Source organism: Trichomycterus rosablanca, chromosome 8 (assembly GCF_030014385.1).
Source record: "Trichomycterus rosablanca isolate fTriRos1 chromosome 8, fTriRos1.hap1, whole genome shotgun sequence".
NCBI lineage: Eukaryota > Metazoa > Chordata > Actinopteri > Siluriformes > Trichomycteridae > Trichomycterus > Trichomycterus rosablanca.
The window spans coordinates 10072646-10095739 of record NC_085995.1 but is presented as its reverse complement, the minus strand read 5'-3'; the positions used below and the strand labels follow the sequence as shown (position 1 = coordinate 10095739).

Below are 23094 nucleotides of genomic sequence, written 5' to 3'. Positions count from 1 at the left end.
ACCTCATAACTGATGCAATTACGACCTCTGCTGTCTGATTGATGGCACCTGCATAGAGTCAAGGAATAATGCATTGATCAGGGTGTGTCTCTCCATGCCCAAGGCTGATCCACATATGAACTCGCCTCGTGCTGGTAAAAAGATGCATTCGGCTACTGCACACATGTCGGAGGGGGCGTGTATCAGTTGCGAAGCTCTTCAGTCAGCAGTGGAGGGTTGTATAGGTATAGGTGAAGCGTAACGCAATCAGGGTAATTGGATACAACTAGAGAAATAAAAAAACGTTGGTTTTTTTTTAGATTACGATTTTTCCTGTGATCACAACTTTTCTGGTGATCAAATGCATGAGCTGACTGTTCTATACATCACATCATAGACCCACCTATAATAATAGTTAATGCATAATAACCTATAACACATTTTGAACTGTACGATATTATTTTTACATGGTCATACCTTCATCGAAATGACAATAGTTATCAATAGTCTTAACCTTTATCCATCCAATAAAAAATTTACACCCACCCACAGAAATTCCAATAAATTACTGAAAAACAGTCTATAAATACCTACAGGAAGGACACACTTCCGTAGACATCATTTGCGTTATTGATCGGTATGGGCCAGCAGCATTGGCCAATAGAAAATATGTATGGAGTTCCCCCCACTGACCAGCAGTGCTGGCTGAAGAATGCAACAACATTACACGCAACCTTTGTTAGCTTGAGAACACTGAAAAAATAAGTCTTGTTCTCAAGAAAACGTTTGTTATCTTCATAAAACCAAAAAATACAAAGATATAACGCATAGACTTTCTGTGCTTCCATAAAAAAGAGCCTTAATGCACGTCGATTAACATGAGATGATCCAGACTTGTGGGGTTTGATAAGTGCTTTGAGGTGGGTCGGAGCTGGTCCGTTTATTGTTGTAATTTGAAAGCAGGAAGCGCAGCAGAGGGGTGACAGCTTAATAATAGAAAAAAGAATAGACATAAAAAGTCTTCTGAATGTAAAATTGTGAATATTAATAAACAGGACAGTATTTACAGCATTCTGCCAAATTGTCTCTAATTTGCAAATACAGTGGTACCTTGTAACTCCAAATGTTTAAAACTTGACACACTTGGTGGAGAAATTTGTACCCCTAAACTCGACATGTTCACCTTGCAGTAAAACATCATCAAAGAGTGAATATGAGACGAATCTGCATTTGTGTGGAATAACCGTCAAATTCACTCTGAAAGCTCCACATGTATCTGTTTCACTTTTAAACTTGTGTTATAACTCGGGGTGCTGAGAAATTGTGAGAATCAGCTTTTTTTTGAGAGTTTAAAACACTTATTATAAAAAAAAGCTTGATAAGGCTTAATGTATTAAAAGAATGACACATGGGCACTAAACCTCTCATAATTATTACTGCTCATAAGTTCTCTTCACTAAATTCCTCGCTGGTTGTTTTAATACAATACGTCTCCAACATTCCAATTCCAAGATCAAACATCTCCATGATTAAGAAGCATAAAGAAGTGAAGCTAAAGTGCAGGTTTTATTGTACTTTATATTGATTTTTCAATTGTATTTCAGTATTTTATACTCATCAGCCATAACATTAAAACCACCTTGTTTTTGCACTGTTTCTCTGCATGCTTTGTTACCCCCCTTTCATGCTGTTCTTCAATGGTCAGGACTCTCCCAGGACCACTACAGAGTAGGTATTATTTGGGTGGTGGATCATTCTCAGTACTGCAGTGACACTGACATGGTGGTGGTGTGTTAGTGTGTGTTGTGCCGGTATGAGTGGATAAGACACAGCAGCGCTGATGGAGTTTTTAAACACCTCACTGTCACTGCTGGACTGAGAATAGTCCACCAACCAAAAGTATCCAGCCAACAGCGCCCCATGGGCAGCATCCTGTGACCACTGATGAAGGTCTAGAAGATGACCAACTCAAACAGCAGCAATAGATGAGCGATCGTCTCTGACTTTACATCTACAAGGTGGACCAACTAGGTAGGAGTGTTTAATAGAGTGGACAGTGAGTGGACACTGCTGTGTCTGATCCACTCATACCAGCGCAACACACACTAACACACCAGCACCACTTCATTGTCACTGCAGTGCTGATAATGATCCACCACCTAAATAATACCTACTCTGTGGTGGTCCTGACCATTGAAGAACAGGGTGAAATGAGACACATGGACTACAGTCAGTAATTGTAGAACTACAAAGTGATTTTATATGGTAAGTGGAGCTGATAAAATGGGCAGTTAATGTAGAAACAAGGTTGTGGTTTTAATGTTATGGCTGATCAGTGTATATGCAGTTCCACTGAACCAAGCAATACCTTGAAAACACTACGCCACTCTCCGAACTAACTGACGTCGAGTTTCAAGGTACCACTGTACAGAAATCTGATAGCACAGAAAGTGTTTCAGATTGTTTGGTCTGACAACAAGGGACAAGGTTCTTACATATGGTAATTTTTCCTTTCAGCTTTCTTAATCACTGCAGGAAGATGATATAGACTGATATGATTATACTGTCCATTTGTACAAATGCCATATAAAGTGTTTATTTATTTCCAAGTATTACATGTTGGAACTACACAAACTGTTCATACTGCCATCTACTGCATTGAATATACACTTAGAGTCTTAATTATCGCAGGTGTGTTTTCACACTGTTTTTGATGAGTCTATAGATAATAATGTGTTGCTTTACTCACAGTAAAAAAACACGAGTCACAAAGTCTACTGTGTGTTTAAAATAGATTTTATATGTATAAATGTTAACAGTCTTACTTTGTCCTACTGTTTGTTTTTTTTTGTTTTTTTTATTGGGTGGTTTAGTCCATAAAGCAGACCTGACAATGTAGCCCACCACCTTCTGTACACTTTTTAATCACAGACTCGCCGTGTTAAAAGACACCAAGGAATTCAAAGCTAGACCCCACCACGAAAAAAGAAGCACCGAATCAAATGCAGCGTGCTGTGGAAATACAAAAAATGTAGTCTTTTAACATTTATTTCACATTGTACAGCACTATGACCTAATAAATATGGGTTTTGAATCAAATCAAAGCTGTATTTAGTAACACAAATATGTTGACACTTTGTTGCTGAGGACACACCGAGTCACGTGATCATTGTACAGTCTGACATGACATTTACTGACAAAATTCCTATGGAATACATGTATAAACGTAGAACATATTTTAAAAAAAAGCAATGAATTGTCAATTCTGTACTAAGAAGCTATTTAGCTTCATATATTTATGATGGAAATGACTACAGCCATCCACAGTCAGTATTCAAATATACAAGTACAATATTACAAGTGCAACCTGCTCAATAATGTCATTCATTCATAATTCTATTCCATCCTGCTCTGGAGTCGAAGCAGAAATGCAATTTGCGTCTTCAAGCCACCATTTGATGTGATGTTAGCTGATCTATAAACTGTCAGGGGGGAAAGGTAATTTGATTTCATGTAATGGCACAGGAACTGAAAATACACCGATCAGCCATAACATTAAAACCACCTCTTTGTTTTTACACTCAGTCCATTTTATCAGCTCCACTTACCACATAGGAGCACTTTGTAGTTCTACAATTACTGACTGTAGTCCATCTGTTTCTCTGCATGCTTTGTTAGCCCCCTTTCATGCTGTTCTTCAATGGTCAGGACCACCACAGAGCAGGTATTATTTGGGTGGTGGATCATTCTCAGCACTGCAATGAGACTGACATGGTGGTGGTGTGTTAGTGTGTGTTGTGCTGGTATAAGTGAACACCTCACTGTCACTGCTGGACCGAGAATAGTCCACCAACCAAAAATATATCCAGCCAACAGCATCCCATGGGCAGCGTCCTGTGAACACTGATGAAGGTCTAGAAGATGACCAACTCAAACAGCAGCAATAGATGAGCGATCGTCTCTGACTTTACATCTACAAGGTGGACTAACCAGGTAGGAGTGTCTAATAGAGTGGACAGTGAGTGGACACGGTTTTTAAAAACTCCAGCAGTGCTGCTGTGTCTGATCCACTGATACCAGCACAACACACACTAACACACCATCACCATGTCAGTGTCACTGCAGTGCTGAGAATGATCCACCACCTAAATAATACCTGCTCTGTGGGGGTCCTGACCATTGAAGAACAGGGTGAAGGCAAGTTAAAAAAGTATGTAGAGAAATAGATGGACTACAGTCAGTAATTGTAGAACTACAAAGTGCTTCTATATGGTAAGTGGAGCTGATAAAATGGACAGTGAGTGTAGAAACAAGGAGGTGGTTTTAATGTTATGGCTGATCAGTGTATGTCATTCATTCAGTGAACTTGAACAAATCCTCTTACAAAATGAACATGAGCAAACACAAAACAGATTAAAAATTCCTTAATTTATTGAAGTTAAATGGCTATGCAACACCTATATTATCCATGCTTATTGTAAATACCCCTAAAATTAAATTGGTTTGCCACTTTTAGCAGGAACAAATACAACCGAATGCTTCCAATAACTGGAGATTTTGACCCACTCTTCTTTGCAGAACTGCTTTAATAATAATAACTGCTGTCGCAGGAGATTTTACCACAGCATCTAAATAATTAATCCTCTCCACCAATGCCGATACCCGCTCTGATTGAAGAGACACCGAAGCTAACCCACGCCCCCTCCGACACGTGGGCAGCAGCCGTATGCATTTTCTCACCTACACTTTGCCTACACTTTCTCACCTACACGAGTGCAATGCGGATAAGCACTGTGTACAGAGAGACACACCCTGACAGCACTCTTTTCCCGTCTCTGTGCAGGCGCCATCAATCAGCCAGCAGAGTTGTAATTAATTGCATTAGTTATGACAGAGTCCCTATCCGGCTTTTAATATCCCACCCCTATCTGAACAACAGGCCAATCGTTGTTCATGTGGCCGCTCAGCCTAGCCGGCAGGCAGAGCTGAGACTCGATACGATGTATTCGAGATCCCAGCTCTGGTTCCAGCGTGTGTTTGAAGTTTAAAATTTACATAATGACAGAGAACAGCTTAGGCATGTTGAGTCAGATTAAACCTGTTTACTTATTTATTGAGTAACTATGATGCAATAACTACCCCACCCACACACACATACAGGGGCTATTGGTGTTGAATAACTTTTTTCCTTCAATAAATCAACAATAATTTACAAACTATTTTGTATTAGGTTCTTGTTTTATAAGATTTAAAAATGAACAAATTAAAAAGGGGGCAGTGACTTATAGGGCCATGTATATCTACATGAGCATTATTAATTTAAAGTGTTAAAAGTTAAAGCATAATTTAAACAGAACTGCAGTGCATGTCTACAGTTGTTCACCAACATATGCCAATGCCACTCTATTTTGTCCCAAATATTATTGATAAAAATGCATAAAAAATACAACATGAAGTTTGTTGTTAATTTTCCTCAATACTAACATACATACAGATTATGTTAAAGCAGGCTTCCTAATGACCTGATTAACGCAGGACAGAAATGGACTAGAAATGCTATTAATTTTGCTTAATGATTCTTCTGTACATAAAGTGAAACCACATATTGTGATGTTAGGTTGTCAGGAATCTGTTGTGTGAGCACTACCTTTGATAGGTTGAAGCAAATCTATAAATATAACAAGGATTACAGTTTATGCTCAGGTGTCCATCAGTTAACTGCCTTGTTTTACCCCAAGTGACTGAATTCAAGAACAATCTAAAGTCAGGCTGCATTCACACTGCAGACAACAGTGATCCAATATAACTGTTAAACATCAAACATTACATGGAATCTCAGATCTTTTCTGTTCTTAGCTATCAACTGTGGTCCCGAAATTTAACATGCATCTGATCAGCAGCAATGCATCAGTCTGAACAGTGTATTTGGGATTAATGTAAGATTAATCTTTTGCGGATTACATTACAGCTAAGAGTTCTGGGAAAGTGTGGGTGGAGCGGCTGTTAATGAGAAACCATGACATCAATGACATCAATTTTTTTAGAAGTGGCTTTGGTGGTACATAATGGCATTTATTTAAATGCTTTGGTATTAAAAACATTTTCTTCTACTAGAAATAGCAGAACATAACAGTTTTCTTTTAAATAAAATTAGGTAGTAAGTAAAACGTATACCATCAATGACATGCAGTTACTTAAACGCCTCGTTAAGGCGAGCTGGCTTATGATTGCTAAGTCCCTTAAACTGATAGTTTACATATATGTTTTATATATGTATTATAAAATATTTACAAATGTTTTATATACACCGATCACCCATAACATTAAAACCACCTCCTTGTTTCTACACACACTGTCCATTTTATCAGCTCCACTTACCATATAGAAGCACTTTGTAGTTCTACAATTACTGACTGTAGTCCATCTGTTTCTCTACATGTGTGTTAGTGTGTGTTGTGCTGGTATGAGTGGATAAGATACAGCAGCGCTGCTGGAGTTTTTAAACACTTCACTGTTACTGCTGGACTGAGAATAGTCCACCAACCAAAAATATCCAGCCAACAGCACCCTGTGGGCAGCATCCTGTGACCACTGATGAAGGTCTCGAAGATGACCAACTCAAACAGCAGCAATAGATGAGCGATCGTCTCTGACTTTATATCTACAAGGTGGACCAACTAGGTAAAAGTGTCTAATAGAGTGGACAGTGAGTGGACACTGTATTTACAGCATGAAAGGGGGGTAACAAAGCATGCACAAAAACAGATGGACTACAGTCAGTAATTGTAGAACTACAAATTGCTTCTATATGGTAAGTGGAGCTGATAAAAATGGACAGTGAGTGTAGAAACAAGGAGGTGGTTTTAATGTTATGGCTGATCGGTGTATGTATTATAAAATAATTACATAGTATTAGAGTACTCCGGTGGCAATCAAGTGGCGATCAATCTATTACCCTAGCCCACCACTGGTGACATCCAGGTTCGGACATTACTAGACCTGCGATGCATTGGCGCCCCGTTGAAGTGATTGATGAAAAGGAAATAAATAGTGTTACATTTTTAACAGATGATTGTAGATGCTTTTATCCAAAGCAACTTCCAGTTGTGACCATATACAATGCAAGCAATTGAGGAATAAGGGCCTTGCTTGAGGGCCAAACAGCGGCAACCTGGTAGTGGTGGGACTGGAGCAGTGACATTTACATTTTACATTCTGCATTTAGCAGACGCCTTTATCCAAGGCGACTTACTGAATACAAATTGAAGGGGTTAAGTGCCTTGCTCAGGGGCCCAACAGTGGCACAATTTCAGCTTGCTGGTCCAGTACCTTACCCACTGAGTTACTACTGTCTAGTGATCTTTACCACTGACATTATTTTTGGGTGTAGAAATGTTCTTTTTTCAACAGTAAGGGGGTGTTGTTTTAGTAGCGAGAATATTCAGACACAGAACACTTTAAAAATAGAATTTGAACAACCTAGTACAACATGGACGAATTAAATCCTGCAGTGTGAATGTAGCCTCAGACTCAAACAATAAAAGGCACCATGAAGCTCAATTATTAGAAATCTGCTCAGTATGTCTCTGGTATGACAAATTCAAACTCTGTCGTCGTGTTCTCTACGTTCATTTGGTTTGTTGTATGAGGCATGGACCCGAGTCGCGCGTGCGCCCCCGGTCGAGTGTGCGCGTCGGGCTCGACAAAGATGTCATCCCATCTTAACATTTTGCTTTCGCTGGAGGTAAGTTCCTCCTCTGGGAAGTTTGGTTCGTCCAGGCTGACGTGCTGTACGGTCCCGTCTTCGTTTATCATCGGAATTCCTTCTGGATCATCCGGAGCGAAAGAGTACGGTTTCGACTGCGAGCCCTTAAACGGGAGCAGGCGGTACAACTGGTCGTGCGTCTCATCCTTATGCTTGCGGCCCGACGGGTCCCGGTTGTGCATTTGCTTGCAGTGAGTGGACAGAAGCTGGTAGTTGAGGAACATTTCGTTACATAACAGACACTGGTACCTCCTCTCGCCGGTGTGAGTGAGCTCGTGTTTGGTTCTGTATTCAGCCAGAGCGAACACCTTATCGCAGTAGTGGCATGGGTACTTCCTCTCCCACGAGTGCGTGTTAAAGTGGCGCCTGAGGCTGGTCAGACAAACGTAGGGCCGCTTGCAAACGGCGCACACGTAAAAAGTCTTTCCATCCATAACAAGCTCGTAATGATCCTTTTCCTTTCCCTTCTTCTTGCCGGGGGGTGAAGTGCTGGTCACGTTGCTTGCACCTTCTACAGGCGGTTGTGGTTTTTTTCCAGAAGTGGTCTGTGCCTCCCCTTCAGTCATGAACTCTTTCTCAGGAACAATATCATACGTGTTCTCCCCTATGTTGGCGTACACCTTGCATCCTTCTGAGAGTGAGTCAATTTCAGAAGCTTTGTCTAATGTTATCGTCTTCTTGGTCAGTGTAACGTCCAAACCTGATACACTATCAGTGCTAAAGGATGGTCTGACATCTGAAAGTTTGATTTTGCCTGGCCGATCTGGTGACTGCTCCAGCATTACTTTCTTCTTCTGGACTCCAAGGACTTCACACACTTCCGGAAGCAGACAGGAATTTAAGGAGGCACTGTTTGCTTGAGTTGGGGTAGAAGGAGCACTCTGTGTAAATGATTTTACAGAAGGTGTGGAAAGGCTGCTGTTGGTGTTGGTGTTTGGGGTGATCACAGGTGGAGGTGTGACTTGTTGAGGTTGAGGGTTGTCCTGTAATTCCTCTCTCACTTCACCTTCAGAATGGACCTTAGAATTCTCCTCTTGGGGTTTTTCCACTTCAGGGTTCACATCTTCTTTAGTTGAGACTTTTTGCTTTTTAGTTTCTGGTTCGTCTGTATCTACATCGATAACGTCGGAGGATTTTGTCTTCTGAGTTTTTGGGACTTCTGTTTTTGAAACAAAAAGAACATCATTGTCAGCGTCCTCCTTCTCAACGGCGTTGGTGTTAACCATACCGAATTCTTCAGCGGACAAAGAAAACGATTCAGTGATGATCGGCATGTTTTTTGATCCAGACTCCGTTTTCTCAGCGGCGTTAACATTGCTGTTTTCTGCTTCTTTTGACAAGCCAGGAAGGCTCTTGACTTGTGCCAACGGCGTTGCGAGATTGGCAATAAAGTCGACACCTAAGACCTGGCCAGCGCTGATGAGATCCTCCAGCTTGTCGGACCGAATCCGAGTAATTTTTGAGCTGTATATGTAGTTCAGCACTTCTTGAAATATGTCTGCCTTTATAAAATTGAGCTCAATCACTTGTTTTGCGACTGAAAACAGTTGCCGGAAGTAAGAGCTAGATGCCGCTAGCATTAGCCTGTGTGCCTGGAACTTGCGGTCCTGAACGATTATGGTCACATCGCAGAATAGTCCACTGTTTCGCAGCTCATTGATGGACTCCAGCAACTTCGTGGGAAGCTGTGTGTCAGTTACTGATATCAGCTTTAATTTTGACATTTCTGTAAAGAGAATGAACAAAACAGATTTAGGGATTGCAGTGCATGAATGCTTGGTAATTCTCTTAGGAATTTACACACACACAAACACCAGAGTGAAAACTCATGTCGGGAGTAAATTACCGGGGCACTCTGGCACAAATAAAATAAGAAAGTAAAACTCTCCCATGTGCTGAAAGTGTGTAGCTATTTGGATCTATTTTTTACAGCTAACAGCTTGTTGGGAGTGATGAGGATGGACAAAATTAAGAAATTAGTTTATAAAAGGACAGCACAGGATGTTTTGGAGATAACATTAGGAAGAGAAGACTGAGATGGTTTGGGCATGTGCAGAGAAGGGATGAGAGCTCTATCAGGAGAATGGTGCTGAGCAGGTGTGCCCAGCAGGATCGAACCCAGGATCTTTTTGCTGTGAGGCGACAGTGCTACCCACTGTGCCACCATGCCGCCCATTTGTGAGCAGTAAGTATTCTTACTCGGCCTTTGTCCCGTTCGGTTGCAGGGTCGGCTCTCTGTGGATCATGATCCGCATTGATTTGGCACAATTTTTACACCGGATGCCCTTCCTGACACGCCCCTCCCTATTTGATCCAGGCTTGGGACCGGCACTACAATGCACTGGTTTGTGCATCTAGCGGCTAGGTATCTATAGGACAATTCAGTGTTTCCAATTAGCCTGGTGGCATGTTTTTGGACTGTGGGAGGAAACCGGAACTCCCAGAGAAAACCCAAAAAGACATGGGGAGAACATGCAAATTTCACACAGAAAGGACCTGGGCCGCTCCACCTGGGAATCGAACCCAGGACCTTTTTGCTGTGAGGCGACAGTGCTACCCACTGTGCCACCATGCCGCCCATTTGTGAGCAGTAAGTACTGTGGTGAAGAAAAAAAAAAAGGCTTTTGAGAACATGTACATGGGCAGCTGTAGCCTAGCGGTTAAGGTACTGGACTAGTAATCAAAAGGTTGCTGGTTCGAGCCCCACCACTGCCGGGTTGTCACTGCTGGGCCCTTGAGCGAGGCCCTTAACCCTAAAAATTGCTTAGACAGTATACTGTCACAATTTTGTTGGTCGCTCTGGATAAAAGCATCTGCTAAATGTCTAAAATGTAACTGTCTATAGAAAAAGAGGAATGCAAACAAGGCAGTCTTTACCTATGTTGTAGATGCTGCTTTCTCATGAAAGCTTTGCTTTGGTCACATTGTTTAAATAATTCTGCCTGACTGTGCTAATGTGTTTATATATTTACACTTTATTTGCAAAAATAAAACCAAACGTTTAATATTAAACGGAATGGATAATTTGTTATGATGTGTTTATCATAGGTTGCTACAGCTGCAACCACATCTGTATGAAAGCCTACATTCCATACGAATGAATGAATGTGATGCTCTTTGTGCATTACTCATCATAAATATACTAAATGCCGACCAAATAAATATTCATACGGTTGTTATTGTAATAATAATAATAATTATTATTATTGTTATTATTAGAGTCGCGCTGACAACGGTGTACAAATGATGCTTGCTAACGTGCTAAACTGAAGAAAAAGCAACAAGGCAGATAAAACTATGTGCGGTGAAAGTTAAACCTAGTGTCGATAAACATTTAAGAAATATAAAGTAGCTTTTTAAATATAGTTTACAGCACAAATGTCAGCGGTGTGGGTAATAAAAACAAAAACAAATAGCTAGCTATGAAATGCTGTCACCGTCTTCACCGGTTTGGCGGCATATTGCGGCCTACTGGATTAGGATAGCACACTTAGCTAAACAAAGCTAGCTAGTTAATGTAGCAAACCGGAAAATAAATTAAAATGCGATGTATAATAAAATAGCTTTTTTTTACAAATAACGATAATATACGTATTAATAATGTAGAATTGTGTACCTGCAGTGTGGCGTTGTTCTATCCAGGCTTGTGTTTTCTTTTTAATTAAAAACGGAGCGAATTTGTGGCAGCAGAAACAAAAGTGTGCAGAGTTGTAGCCGGTTTAGCTCTCACCAGCAGGAGTCGGGTTTGTGCTTCACCTACACAATGCGCCCTCTTGTCCCATCCCACTGAGCTGTCTACTATGGTAAAGTACTTTTTAAATCAGTAATCCTATGTGTAGTGGATGTTTCCATTGCCAAGTGAACCGTACTGTACTTAAGCTAAATGCTGAAAATGTAAATGTAAATGTAAGCACCCGTGCTAAATTTGGTTACTATTGGACCAGACACTATGTGTATGGAAGCGGGTTGTATGGGTGGATTGGTTAAACAGAATGAAGTCACACAAGTGACATATTTTTAAACCAAGCTGCAATAGATTTTATTAAAATTCAATGTAAAAAAAACTTAATATTAATTCAAAACAACATTAATTACAGTAGATCAAACAAAAAAAAATCGTTCTGATGTTGCTACTGCTATTATTTACAGTTGCCTTTCAGCAAACCTCTCCTTTCTTCCTCTTATGAACCCCAAATCCAATAAGCACTTTTGATAAGATAACATTTTGGATTTAAAACATATCCCAGAATTGTTTATCATGTTGTTGTTTGTTGTTTATTAAAGCAATAAGCCACGAGAGACCGTGCGTTACTGCGATTTTATCACGGGGAAGGATGTTTTGCCTAAAACGTCTTTCCCCGTGATAAAATCATAGCAGTAACGCACGGTCTCGAGTGGCTTATTGCTTTAATAAAACGGCGGTCAACATAAAATATAATAAAATACAACAATGTTCGATTTATAAATGTTTTTATTTACAAAAACACTTACAAAAAGCATTCTTCTGCGAAATCAGGTAGTCCGTTAACAGTGTTGCTAGGCAACATGAGGGCGAACATAACATAACCATTCCTCCACAAATACTATTTGACTATTTGTTGGACGAAACACCCGCTTAATGATTAGGATTACTGTTTATATTATTCTGGACATTTCCATGTATAGTACATGACTTAAAATAGTGTTCAACCAAGTTTGTACTTTTTCTTTTCAGTGGCGTATTAATATGGAATGATGTGAGGTGGTCATAGGTGTGCGTATATCAGGGATTTTACAACGGCTTCGAACGCGGCTCAGCCAATCAGATTTTAGGACCGGAACTATCCGTTTTATAATATGTTTTACACTTTCACAAGGTTATATCGAACACAGTCATGGACAATTTAGTGTCTCCAATTCACCTCACTTGCATGTCTTTGGACTGTGGGAGGAAACTGGAGCACCCGGAGGAGAACATGCAAACTCCACAGAGAAAGGACCCGGACCGCCCCACCTGGGGATTGAACCCAGGGTCTTCTTGCTGTGAGGCGACAGTGCTATCCACTTAGCCACCGTGCCACCCTGTTGATTATGTAAAAAAAAACAATGAGGTTGAGTAATGATCAGACAATTTCAGTGAAATACAGTATAAGTGTGTGTACAGGGCTAACTGATTTATATTAAGTGGTTGTGCATAATTTCAGCAGCTAACTGAGAAAAATTTACATTTAAATTCAACATTTACTAGATGTTTTTATACAGAATGATTTACAAAACACATAGTGGAACAATGTTACACAGAATAATTTGACATTACCTAATTGACTAAGGACTGCATGTGCATGAGAAATAAAAAAAAAATCTGTACACAAGAAGTCATTAAAGTTAGCAATATCAAAGCCTGCCCATTTAGAGAGATTATATGATTGGTCAATTTTACTGTCATTTAAGTGTGGCATCGTGGCTCAGTGGGTACCACTCACAGCAAGAAGGTCCTGGGTTTGATCCCCAGGTGGGACGGTCCAGGTCCTTTCTGTGTGGAGTGTGCATGTTCTCTCGTGTCTGCGTGGGTTTCCTCCCACAGTCCAAAGACATGCAAGTGAGGTGAATTGGAGATACAAAATTGTACATTACTGTTTTACATTAAACTTGTGAACTGATGAATCTTGTGTAACGAGTAACTACCGTTTCTGTGATGAATGTAACCAGTGTGTAAAACATGACGTTATAATCCTAATAAATAAATACATAAATAAATAAATAAATACTGTGTCTTGTTGAATGACTATTGCTTGACCCTCTGTAAATTTATAGCTGGACCACCAGTCAACATTCTTTCCAGCAACAGGAGATGCAGCCACAAATCTGACAGGGAGACAAAGAGGCTTCTTTCATTTTAACACTTCACATTCCAATACAAATTGAATAGGCAAGTATGAAGGATTTATTTGCTTAGATTTGTATTTGTTTAAATGTTGACTGTCAAATTATGAGTTGATAAAATAAAACTAAAACTGCTTACTTTTAAAATAGAGGGTGTAGAGGGCCATGACAGATCCAATCTTCAGTATTCTAAAGGTCCGGGTCTGGGTCCTTTCTGTGCGGAGTTTGCATGTTCTCCCCGTGTCCGTGTGGGTTTCCTCCGGATGCTCCGGTTTCCTCCCACAGTCCAAAGACATGCAGCCAGGCTAATTGGAAACACTGAACTGTCCTATAGATACCTAGCTGCAAGATGCACAAACCAGTGCGTTGCAGTGCCGGTCCCAAGCCCGGATGAATAGGGAGGGTTGTGTCAGAAAGGGCATCCGGCGTAAAAAATCCCGCCGGCGACCCCTAACGGGAAGAAGCCGGAAATGCCGACCCTGTAATCGAAAACGGGACAAAGGCTGAGGAACAAGAAGTAGACACTTTATCCAAGGCAACTTACAGTACTGTGACATTATAGAGTCTAAGCAATTGAGGGTTAATGGCCTGGCAACCTGGCAGTGCTGGGGCTTGAACCAGTGACCTTTCGATTACTAGTCCAGTACCTTAACCACTAGGCTACAACTACCCTAGCCTGAATAGCCTGGGTTTTCTTGTCACCTCCTAAAAATATGCAAGAGGTGGATTGACTCACCGCGACCCTGACAAGGATTAAAAAGACAGAAGAGAAATGACAAAAGGCTAGTTAGACTGTTGTTGATTTCCTCCGGAGCGGTAGGGGGCAACATAACGACCTGAACCTCAGCACAGCAGTTCATACTGCGCCATACACACACACACGACATGGCGACGTAAACAAGGAGTTAGCTTCACTTACTTTTAACGTTTAGCGTATTTTTGCTTTGTAAATTTGATAAACGCAAACAGAAATTACAAATTAAATACATTTTACACTTTTGAGGGCTGACAGCGGATAGTTAAACACTTTCGGTGTGTGGATAATAATAATGTAAAAAAGAGGTAACAGTTTAGCTGTGTTAGCTTCTCTAGCAGCACTGCAGCGTGATCGAACTCAACTGTAACACACAGCAGGTAACGGCTGAAACATGCCCGAACTAAGTAGCAGATCTCCTGGACGGATCAGCCCGAGAAAGCGGCGGCACAGTGGATCGAGCAGCGGCAGATCCCGAAGCAGATCCCGGGAGCGACAGGTCAGTCCTACCGTACACCACTCCAAACACAACGGTACAGACGAGCGAAAATGGAAGGGACCTGAAAACAGGGCGAGGAGCAAGAACAGATTCCGGGTTGCTTCACGCAGTCGGTCCAGATCGAGAGAGCGAGAGAAGAACTCGTGGACTCATGATCGTGGACATCACGGAGGATCACGATCTGATTATTACGACAAGAGGGACGATATCCAACGACAAAGACAAGAAGCCTTCATAGCTAGGTGATTTACACTGCAGTCACTATACTTAAGTGAATATATCTAAGTGAATATCAGGATACTGTAATGGTGATGCTGATTATATACAATCACTGAACACTTTATCAGCTACACCCATCTATTATGTACATTAATGAAATATTTTATAATCAATATATCATAGGTGCAGTGGTAGCCCAGTGGGTAGAGCTTTGGGCTATCAATCGCAAGGATGAGAGTTCGAATCCCAGCTCAGCCATGCAACCACTGTTGAGCAAGGCCCTTAATCCTTTCGGCTTCATGGGGTACCGGACAATGGTTGACCCTGCGCTCTGACCCCAGCTTCCAAACAAGCTGGGATATGCAAAGCTGTATATGTATATGTACGAGGGCAGTGATAGCTCAGTGGTTAAGGTACTAGGCTAGTAATCAGAAGGTTGCTGGTTCAAGCCCTGCCAACACCAAGTTGCCACTGTTGGGCCCTTGAGCAAGGCCCTTAGCCCTCAGTTGCTCAAAAATCGTGTTCAGTCATAACTGTAAGTCGCTTTGGATAAAATCGTCTGCTAAATGCCGAAAATGTAAATGTATTTGATAAATAAAGACATTCTATCATATAAGCTGCATCAACCATAAAGATGTTGGTATACAATTACTGACCGTAGCCATTCTGTTGCTCTGCAGACTTTGTCACCACCCATACTCCTTTTACTATTCATAATTGATGATGCTTTGGTGGTGGACCATTCTGAGCTTTACAGTGTGTAGTGTTCTGTTATGAAGAAGAATAATACCTTATTTGTCATGTATACATACACACATGTACAGTACAATGAAATGCTTTTTCCACACACCAGACTGCAGGGTTTAACCATTGTATAGTGCCCCTGGACCAGAGAGGGTTAAGGAAGGGCCTTGCTAAAGGGCTCGACAGTGGTTGCATGGTAGAATCTGGATTCAATCCCACAGTCTTTCGATTGAAAGCTCAAAGTCAACCTACTAGGCTACATATGTTATGAGTGTTGTTGGGATTTTTAAATACTGTTCAAACTTGCTGGCCTGTTTTATTAGGGAACCTGGAAGTGCATTTATAGGTGAACAGTTAGGAACTAGAGTAGGGATTTCATTAATCAACCAGTCAACTGATAACTGACAAGAATGTCATTGTTCGAAGGAATTAAATTAATTACTTACAGTCTTTAAAATAAAAAAGTGTTATTTTTATTCATTTAATCTAATCATTACAAGATGATAAGCTTAGGTCTGGTCTGTATACTGGAACATCATGCAAAATATCCACATAATTACACACAGATCCACATGTGCAGAGTTTAAACCTTTTGGATTGATTAAAATATCTGCATTTAAAGATAAGTATTAAATAAAAATATTTTTACTTAGTAACAATAAACAATAAAATTATTGTTTCTGAAATATTTCTATAAACTGGTCTGTCTTTCTTTCCTCAGGCGCCTACAAGAGCGTGAGAGGATTGGTGAGCTGGGATGTCCTGAGGTGTGGGGCTATTCACCAAGAGTCAGAGAACCAGAGTAAGTCAGATCTGTTAGGTCTACTACAACAGATTGCACAGTGGATATAGTCTACACAGTCCTGCTAAAATGGCAGGTTTTTGTGATGTAAAAAATCAGACCAAGATTTCTATTGCAAACTAACTGAAATTGTTTGGAGGGTAAAAAAACTAAAACAATGTGTTGGCATAAGTGTGCACACCCTCTTTCAATTGGTGTGCACATTCAACTCATGCTAAACAGTAGTCAGTACCTGCCATCAATTAAAGTGACTCTGAATAACCCCATATAAAGATTTTCCTGACATTTACTTACTTGTGGGCGGCACGGTGGCTAAGTGGGTAGCACTGTCGCCTCACAGCAAGAAGGTCCTGGGTTCGATCCCCAGGTGGGGCGGTCCGGGTCCTTTCTGTGTGGAGTTTGCATGTTCTCCCCGTGTCTGCGTGGGTTTACTCCGGGTGCTCCGGTTTCCTCCCACAGTCCAAAAACATGCAAGTGAGGTAAATTGGAGACACTAAATTGTCCATGACTGTTTTCGATATAACCTTGTGAACTGATAAACCTTGTGTGAAGATAAACTACCGTTTCCTGTCATGAATGTAACCAAAAGTGTAAAACATGACGTTAAAATCCTAATAAACAAACTTACTTGTATTTTACATCAAATGTCATGGTCCAAAAAGAGGGATCTCATTGTTGAAGGGTACAAAAAATCCAAGGCATTAAATGGACCATGGAACACATTAAAGAATGTCATCAACAGTTGACTAAAATATGGTTCAAGAACTGGACGTCCCTCTAAAGTTGATGAGAAGACAAGAAGAAAACTGGTCCGGAAGGCTGCCAAGAGGCCTGCTGCAACATTAAATATGGCAAGTACTGGTTGTGTAATACATGTGACAACAATCCCCAGTATATTTCATATGTCTGGGCGGTGGGGTAAGTGGCAAGAAGCCTAGTCTGCCAAAAGCATGTGGGAAAATGTGTTGTGGTCTGATGAGACCAAGGTTAAAATTTTTGGCCATAAATCCAAAAGGTAAGTTTGTTGCTAAAACACCAAAAGGTCAACATTAACGGTGGAAGGGTTCTAAAATTATTAATTGTGGTCTCATTTTTTTACATCTTAAACCTGGCATTATAACAGAGGTGTGTGGACTTTTTATACTTTCTTCCACTCTATGTAAGTTTTACATGTATTTAATCATTGTTTTCCCTCACCAGCTCAGATGAACACACTCCTGTTGAAAAGGATGTGAAGCACAGCAGCTCTGACTCAGGTTCAGAAGGTGCAGTAAAATTAAGCAACTTCTATTTGTTGATCATAGATAGTGGACATACACTGATTTTTTTTTGCTTTGTTAAATGTTTGATTGTGGCTTGTGGTAAGCCTTATTAAATAAGTATACCCATTAATGCGTAAGTGTCATGATGGGATGATGCTTTATTTACAGATAAAAAGAAGAAAAAGAAGAAGAGAAAGTCAAAGAAAAAGAAATCCAGGAAGCACTCAGAGGACAGCGAGTCAGAAAGTGACTCAAAGGGTTGGTTTTTCTTATTGGTTTACAATTTTTTTCATTGGTTCTGACTTCCGATATGAGTAATTAAAGGCCCTATAAAATCGGTACATTTTTAAATATATATTATGGATGTTGTTGTGACTATGATTTAAAGCTTTTATCCATTCTATCATTTTAAAACAAAGAAACGACTTCAGTTTGATGCCGGAAACACATTTAAAATCATTAGGACGAGGGCAAAGTAAGAGAAACATTTATAACATATTCAAGTTACACTATTTTTAAACATTCCACAATAAGCAGGTAACTTGCTAACAGATGAGGGTATCAGGATCCACCAAATACGTAGTCTTTGCTAACAAAAATGGGTCGTGGCTCACCACTTTGTGCAAAAACCTGTAAAGTAAAGCTCAGTCAATTTAAAAGAAAATTTCTCAATGCAAGATTGCATGTAATTTAGGTCTTTTACCATCTACCATACATAATATTGTGAAAAGAAGCAAAGGAATCCAATTTCCAGTGCCATTAAATGTCTTTGAAGGGACGTTGTACCAGGACATATTATAGAAGAATTTAGTAAATTGAGAAACAAGACACCAACCCCAAACATGAAGCCCACTGTGTGTGTGTGTGTGTGTGTGTGTGTGTGTGTGTGTGTGTGTGTGTGTTTGTGTTTTTTTTCTTTTAACACATTTCCCTATTAATTACGTTTTACATGTGTGTATGAGTGTGCTTTGATGTGACCTCCTTCATTTTCTCTGAGGACCTGCTGGGTAAAAACAGATATGGAGTAGAACAGCATCAAAACCAACACAATTTATCAGGCAGTGTCTAAATATCCTGATTAAAAGGCTATGCCAAATTAGCACACTTCAAGCCAATTTACACCAGGGATTTTTGATTTCCGCAATTCTTAGTTTTTGCATTTTTCCTCCCAATCTAGTCATATCCAATTATCCATTCTTCTTCTGCTCTACTAATGCTGATCTTTAATTTAATTGTGGAGAGCAAGACTGACACACGTCCCCTCCGACATTTGTGCAGTAGTCGACTGCATCTTTTCACCTGCACGAGGCGAGTTGATATGCGGATCAGCTTTGTGTACGGAGAGATTATGCATTATTCCTCGACTTGTGCAGGTGCAATCAATCAGCCAGCAGAGGTCGTAATTGCATCAGTTATGAGGTCTGTATCCGGCTCCCCACCCTGTATGAACAACAAGCCAATCGTTGTTGATGTAGCTGCCCAGCTGAGTTTCCTAGGACTTATGTGGGGGAAAAAAAAAACTGATCTTTTGTCAGATGACTACAAACTGCTTATTGTATAACACCACGTTTTACTTTTCTTTTTTGCAGAAGAGGTAAAGAAGAAGAAGAAAAAGAAGAAAAGTAAAAAGTAAGGGTTTCTTTTCTTATGTGTGTATTTTTATTGACAGACAAAAGTCTGGTTTATGCTTCTTCAGAGGAAAGCTACCACTCTCAGAATTCATGCATGTATTCCAGCTGAGAATTACAAGAATATTATTTTTTCTGTTCATGATTGTATAGAGGATTACCTCCTTCATCAAATGGAGTCCTCCTCTTCTAACATGTTATTACTATCTTAGGAAGAAATCCAAAAAGAAGAAGGCTAAGAAAAGCCGCAAGGAGTCTAGCAGTTCCAGCAGCGATCAGTCAGCAGAGGAAGAAGAGGACATCAACGGAGAGCTTTGGGTGGAGAGAACTGGAATTGATAACCATGTGGTTGGACCTGAAGCTCCACTAACTCACCTGTCTCAGGATGATAAACCATTAGAGTGGGTAGCCTTTATTTTACACTGTACCTGGATATAAAATTACAACTAGAGATGTTTAATTTCTAATTATTGGTCACATTAAAATGGAATCATTAAGTGATTCGTTTTCTCTTGTCTGTATCTGTAGTTTTGGTCATGCTTTGCTACCTGGTGAAGGTGCTGCCATGGCGGAGTACGTAAAAGCAGGAAAGCGCATTCCGAGAAGAGGAGAAATCGGTTTGACCAGCAATGAGATTGCAGACTTTGAGAAGTCTGGATATGTAATGAGTGGAAGCAGGTATGGTTCGTTTTATTTTTTTTTCTATTTGTATCAACCACTTAATCCTCTTAGTCTATGATGTCTGTTTAGATGCCTGGCCGGCCAATAGCACTGCTGAGATTCGAAACCCAGATCTCAGTGGTGGTGGGCTACCGCTGCACTTGAAATAAATACATGCATGCATACACTATATGACTAAAAGTATTTAGATATCCCTGATAGTTATTGAGTTCAAGTGTTTTGATCACACACAATTTATGCTTTCAACCTGTGGCAACAGTTTGGGGAAGGCCTGTTTCAGAATGACTGTGTCCCTGTACACAAAGCGTCATGGTTTGACCTTCTGGTATGAAGGAATTTTCTTGGCCTGCACAGAACTTTGACCTCTGGCATGAATTAGAATGTTGTTTGTGAGCCAGGCCTTATTGTTTAACATTAGTGCCTGACCCCAGAAGTGCTCTGTTGACAAAATAGGCACACAATCCCTCAGGCATATTTCAAAGTCTTGTGAAAAGCCTTTCCAGAGGACTGGAAGCTGTAATGGCCATAAAGTGGTTGGTGACACTATATTACTTATGGTTCAGGATTGGGATGTTTAGAAAGCTCATGTTCAGGTGTTTGCATACTTTTGGCCATATAGTGTACACACATACATCCAGAAATAGAGATTCCCACTATTACCACACTAAAAACTTTGCCATTGCCCAGTTGATGTAGGTAGGTAGGTAGGTAGGTGGGTGGGTAGGTAGGTAGGTAGACAGACATGTCGACAGACAGGCAGATATATAGATACTTTATTGATCCTGAAAGAAATTAAAGCTCCAGTAGCATGATACAACAAAGAATGTACACATTGTAAAGAATAAACAATACAAATACAGGAGCATATCAACTGAAACTGAATGGTTCCAGTACTTTATATAAGGGTTCTTCAAAAAGTTTCCGCACAACTCTATTAAGAATTTCAAAAACAAATTATATCATTCTTCTACACAGTCACTTTCTGATGCATTTTTCCCAGCGTCCTACCAACTTTTTAATGCCATGAGCAAAATATGTTTTTAGTTAAGCAAGTAGCCACTGATGCACCACTGCTTTCACATCATCATCACATGAAAATCTTTTTCCCCTTAAAGCTTCTTTGAGCGGTCTAAAACGGTGCTAAATCCAGACTATAAGCTCTCTCTCAGACACGACCAATTGCTACTCCTCCCACACTCACCGTTTCCAACCAAAATATAACAGTGTGGAAACTTTTTGAAGATTGCTTGTATATAATGGTTAACTGTAGCAGGAAAAAGTGTAGTATAAAGAATTAATGAATGTCCAGGAAGTGTAGTTTTAATATAAAGTAAGAATTAAATATAGATCGATAGATATCCTTTATTTGTCATATATTCATATACAGGTGTACAGTACAATGAAATTCTTTCTTCACATACCCTAGCTTGTTTGGAAGCTGGGGTCAGAGTGCAGGGTCAGCCATCGTATAGCGCCCCTGGAGCAGAGAGGGTTAAGGACCTTGTTTAAGGGTCCAACAGTGGCTGCATAGCAGAGCCTGAATTTGAACCGCAAATCTTCCGGTTGATAGCCCAAAGCTCTAGGCTACCACTGTCTTTCTAAATGATATACTATCTAAATAGTAATTAACTATTTGGTATTTAGTGTGCAATTTGGGACACAGCCTTGACTGTTATGATTTAATAGCAGTGAGAGGGTGATGAACTATGATATGCTATGTTCAGTCATTATTTAAGATTTCCATTTTTCTTTAATGTGACATCAGTATCAAGGTCGAGTTTCCCATGCTAACCAGTACAAGTACAGAGATTTCTGTATTGTAATGTGTGCAGCCAACATTGTCTACATTCTGTTTAACTTTACAGGCATCGGCGTATGGAGGCTGTGCGTCTGAGAAAGGAAAACCAGATCTACAGTGCAGACGAAAAGAGAGCTCTCGCCTCCTTCAACCAGGAAGAAAGGAGAAAGAGAGAAAGCAAAATCCTCTCCAGCTTCAGAGAAATGGTGTACAGGAAGACTAAAGGCAAAGAGGAGAAGTAGAAGGTCGAGCACAGTGCTAACAGTTCCAACCTTGGTTTTAATCTATGATTTTGCATATGCAGATTTAAATATCCTTAATTATGGATTTTGTAAATGCTCACTCTGCATATTCATTTAGCAAACCTTAATTGTATTTTATTTCTTTAAATAAAGTGCTGTGATTCTGATGGATTGTGTTACTGTTTATGATGCAGCCTTTACATTATTAAGTCTGGATTTACAACAAAAATGTTACTATACTAATAAATTCCCTAAAATCCAAACTAGCTGACTCGAAATTGTTTTATACTGTTAAACTAGTACTAGATTAAGTATTAAAGATAAGAAATAGGAATATACACTGATCTGCCATAACATTAAAACCACCTTCTTGTTTCTACACTCACTTCGTTTTATCAGCTCCACTTACCATACAGAAGCACTTTGTAGTTCTACAATTACTGACTGTAGTTAATCTGTTTCTCTACATACTTTTTTAACCTCCTTTCACCCCATTCTTCAATGGTCAGGACTGCCACAGGACCATTACAGAGCAGGTATTATTTAAGTGGTGGATCATTCTCAGCACTGCAGTGACACTGACGTGGTGGTGGTGTGTTCGTGTGTGTTGTGCTGGTATGAGTGGATCAGACATAGCAATGCTCCTGGAGTTTTTAAATACCATGTCCACTCTACTAGACACTCCTACCTAGTTGGTCCACCTTGTAGATGTAAAGTCAGAGACAATCGCTCATCTGTTGCTGCTGTTTGAGTTGGTCATCTTCTAGACCATCTGTGGTCACAGGAAGCTGCCAGTAATTGTAGAACTACAAAGTGCTTCTATATGGTAAGTGAAGCTGATAAAATGGACAGTGTATGT

General features: G+C 40.2%; 2 protein-coding genes across 3 annotated transcripts; one reads left to right on the top strand and one right to left on the bottom strand.

The window, feature by feature from the left end:
- Positions 1–6854: 6854 nt before the first annotated feature.
- zbtb33 (zinc finger and BTB domain containing 33) lies at positions 6855–9468 on the bottom strand. The gene has a single exon (XM_062999837.1). It carries the CDS (start codon positions 9466–9468, stop codon positions 7555–7557), a length of 1914 nt encoding a protein of 637 aa, XP_062855907.1. The 3' UTR covers positions 6855–7554.
- A 1981-nt stretch (positions 9469–11449) lies between these two features.
- On the top strand, positions 11450–22402 carry nkap (NFKB activating protein). 2 transcript variants are annotated; one of them, XM_063000504.1, is made up of 10 exons: positions 11450–11547; positions 13538–13652; positions 14738–15101; positions 16544–16624; positions 17825–17889; positions 18055–18144; positions 19476–19515; positions 19727–19915; positions 20043–20192; positions 22061–22402. In XM_063000504.1, the coding sequence occupies exons 3-10, from the start codon at positions 14755–14757 to the stop codon at positions 22233–22235; spliced, it is 1137 nt and encodes a 378-aa protein (XP_062856574.1). In that variant the 5' UTR covers positions 11450–11547; positions 13538–13652; positions 14738–14754; the 3' UTR covers positions 22236–22402. The 2 variants fall into 2 exon arrangements, with proteins under 2 accessions (XP_062856574.1, XP_062856575.1); XM_063000505.1 differs by having other exon boundaries at positions 11451–11547; positions 14741–15101.
- Positions 22403–23094: the final 692 nt, after the last annotated feature.

Bases quoted from the DNA above. Each gene is read 5' to 3' on its own strand.
- zbtb33 (XM_062999837.1), bottom strand. From the start codon at position 9,468: ATGTCAAAATTAAAGCTGATATCAGTAACTGACACACAGCTTCCCACG.
- nkap (XM_063000504.1), top strand. From the start codon at position 14,755: ATGCCCGAACTAAGTAGCAGATCTCCTGGACGGATCAGCCCGAGAAAG. The intron at 17,890-18,054 runs GTGCAGTAAAAT...CTTTATTTACAG, and splicing joins CTCTGACTCAGGTTCAGAAG to ATAAAAAGAAGAAAAAGAAG. The intron at 19,516-19,726 runs GTAAGGGTTTCT...TTACTATCTTAG, and splicing joins AAAAAGAAGAAAAGTAAAAA to GAAGAAATCCAAAAAGAAGA.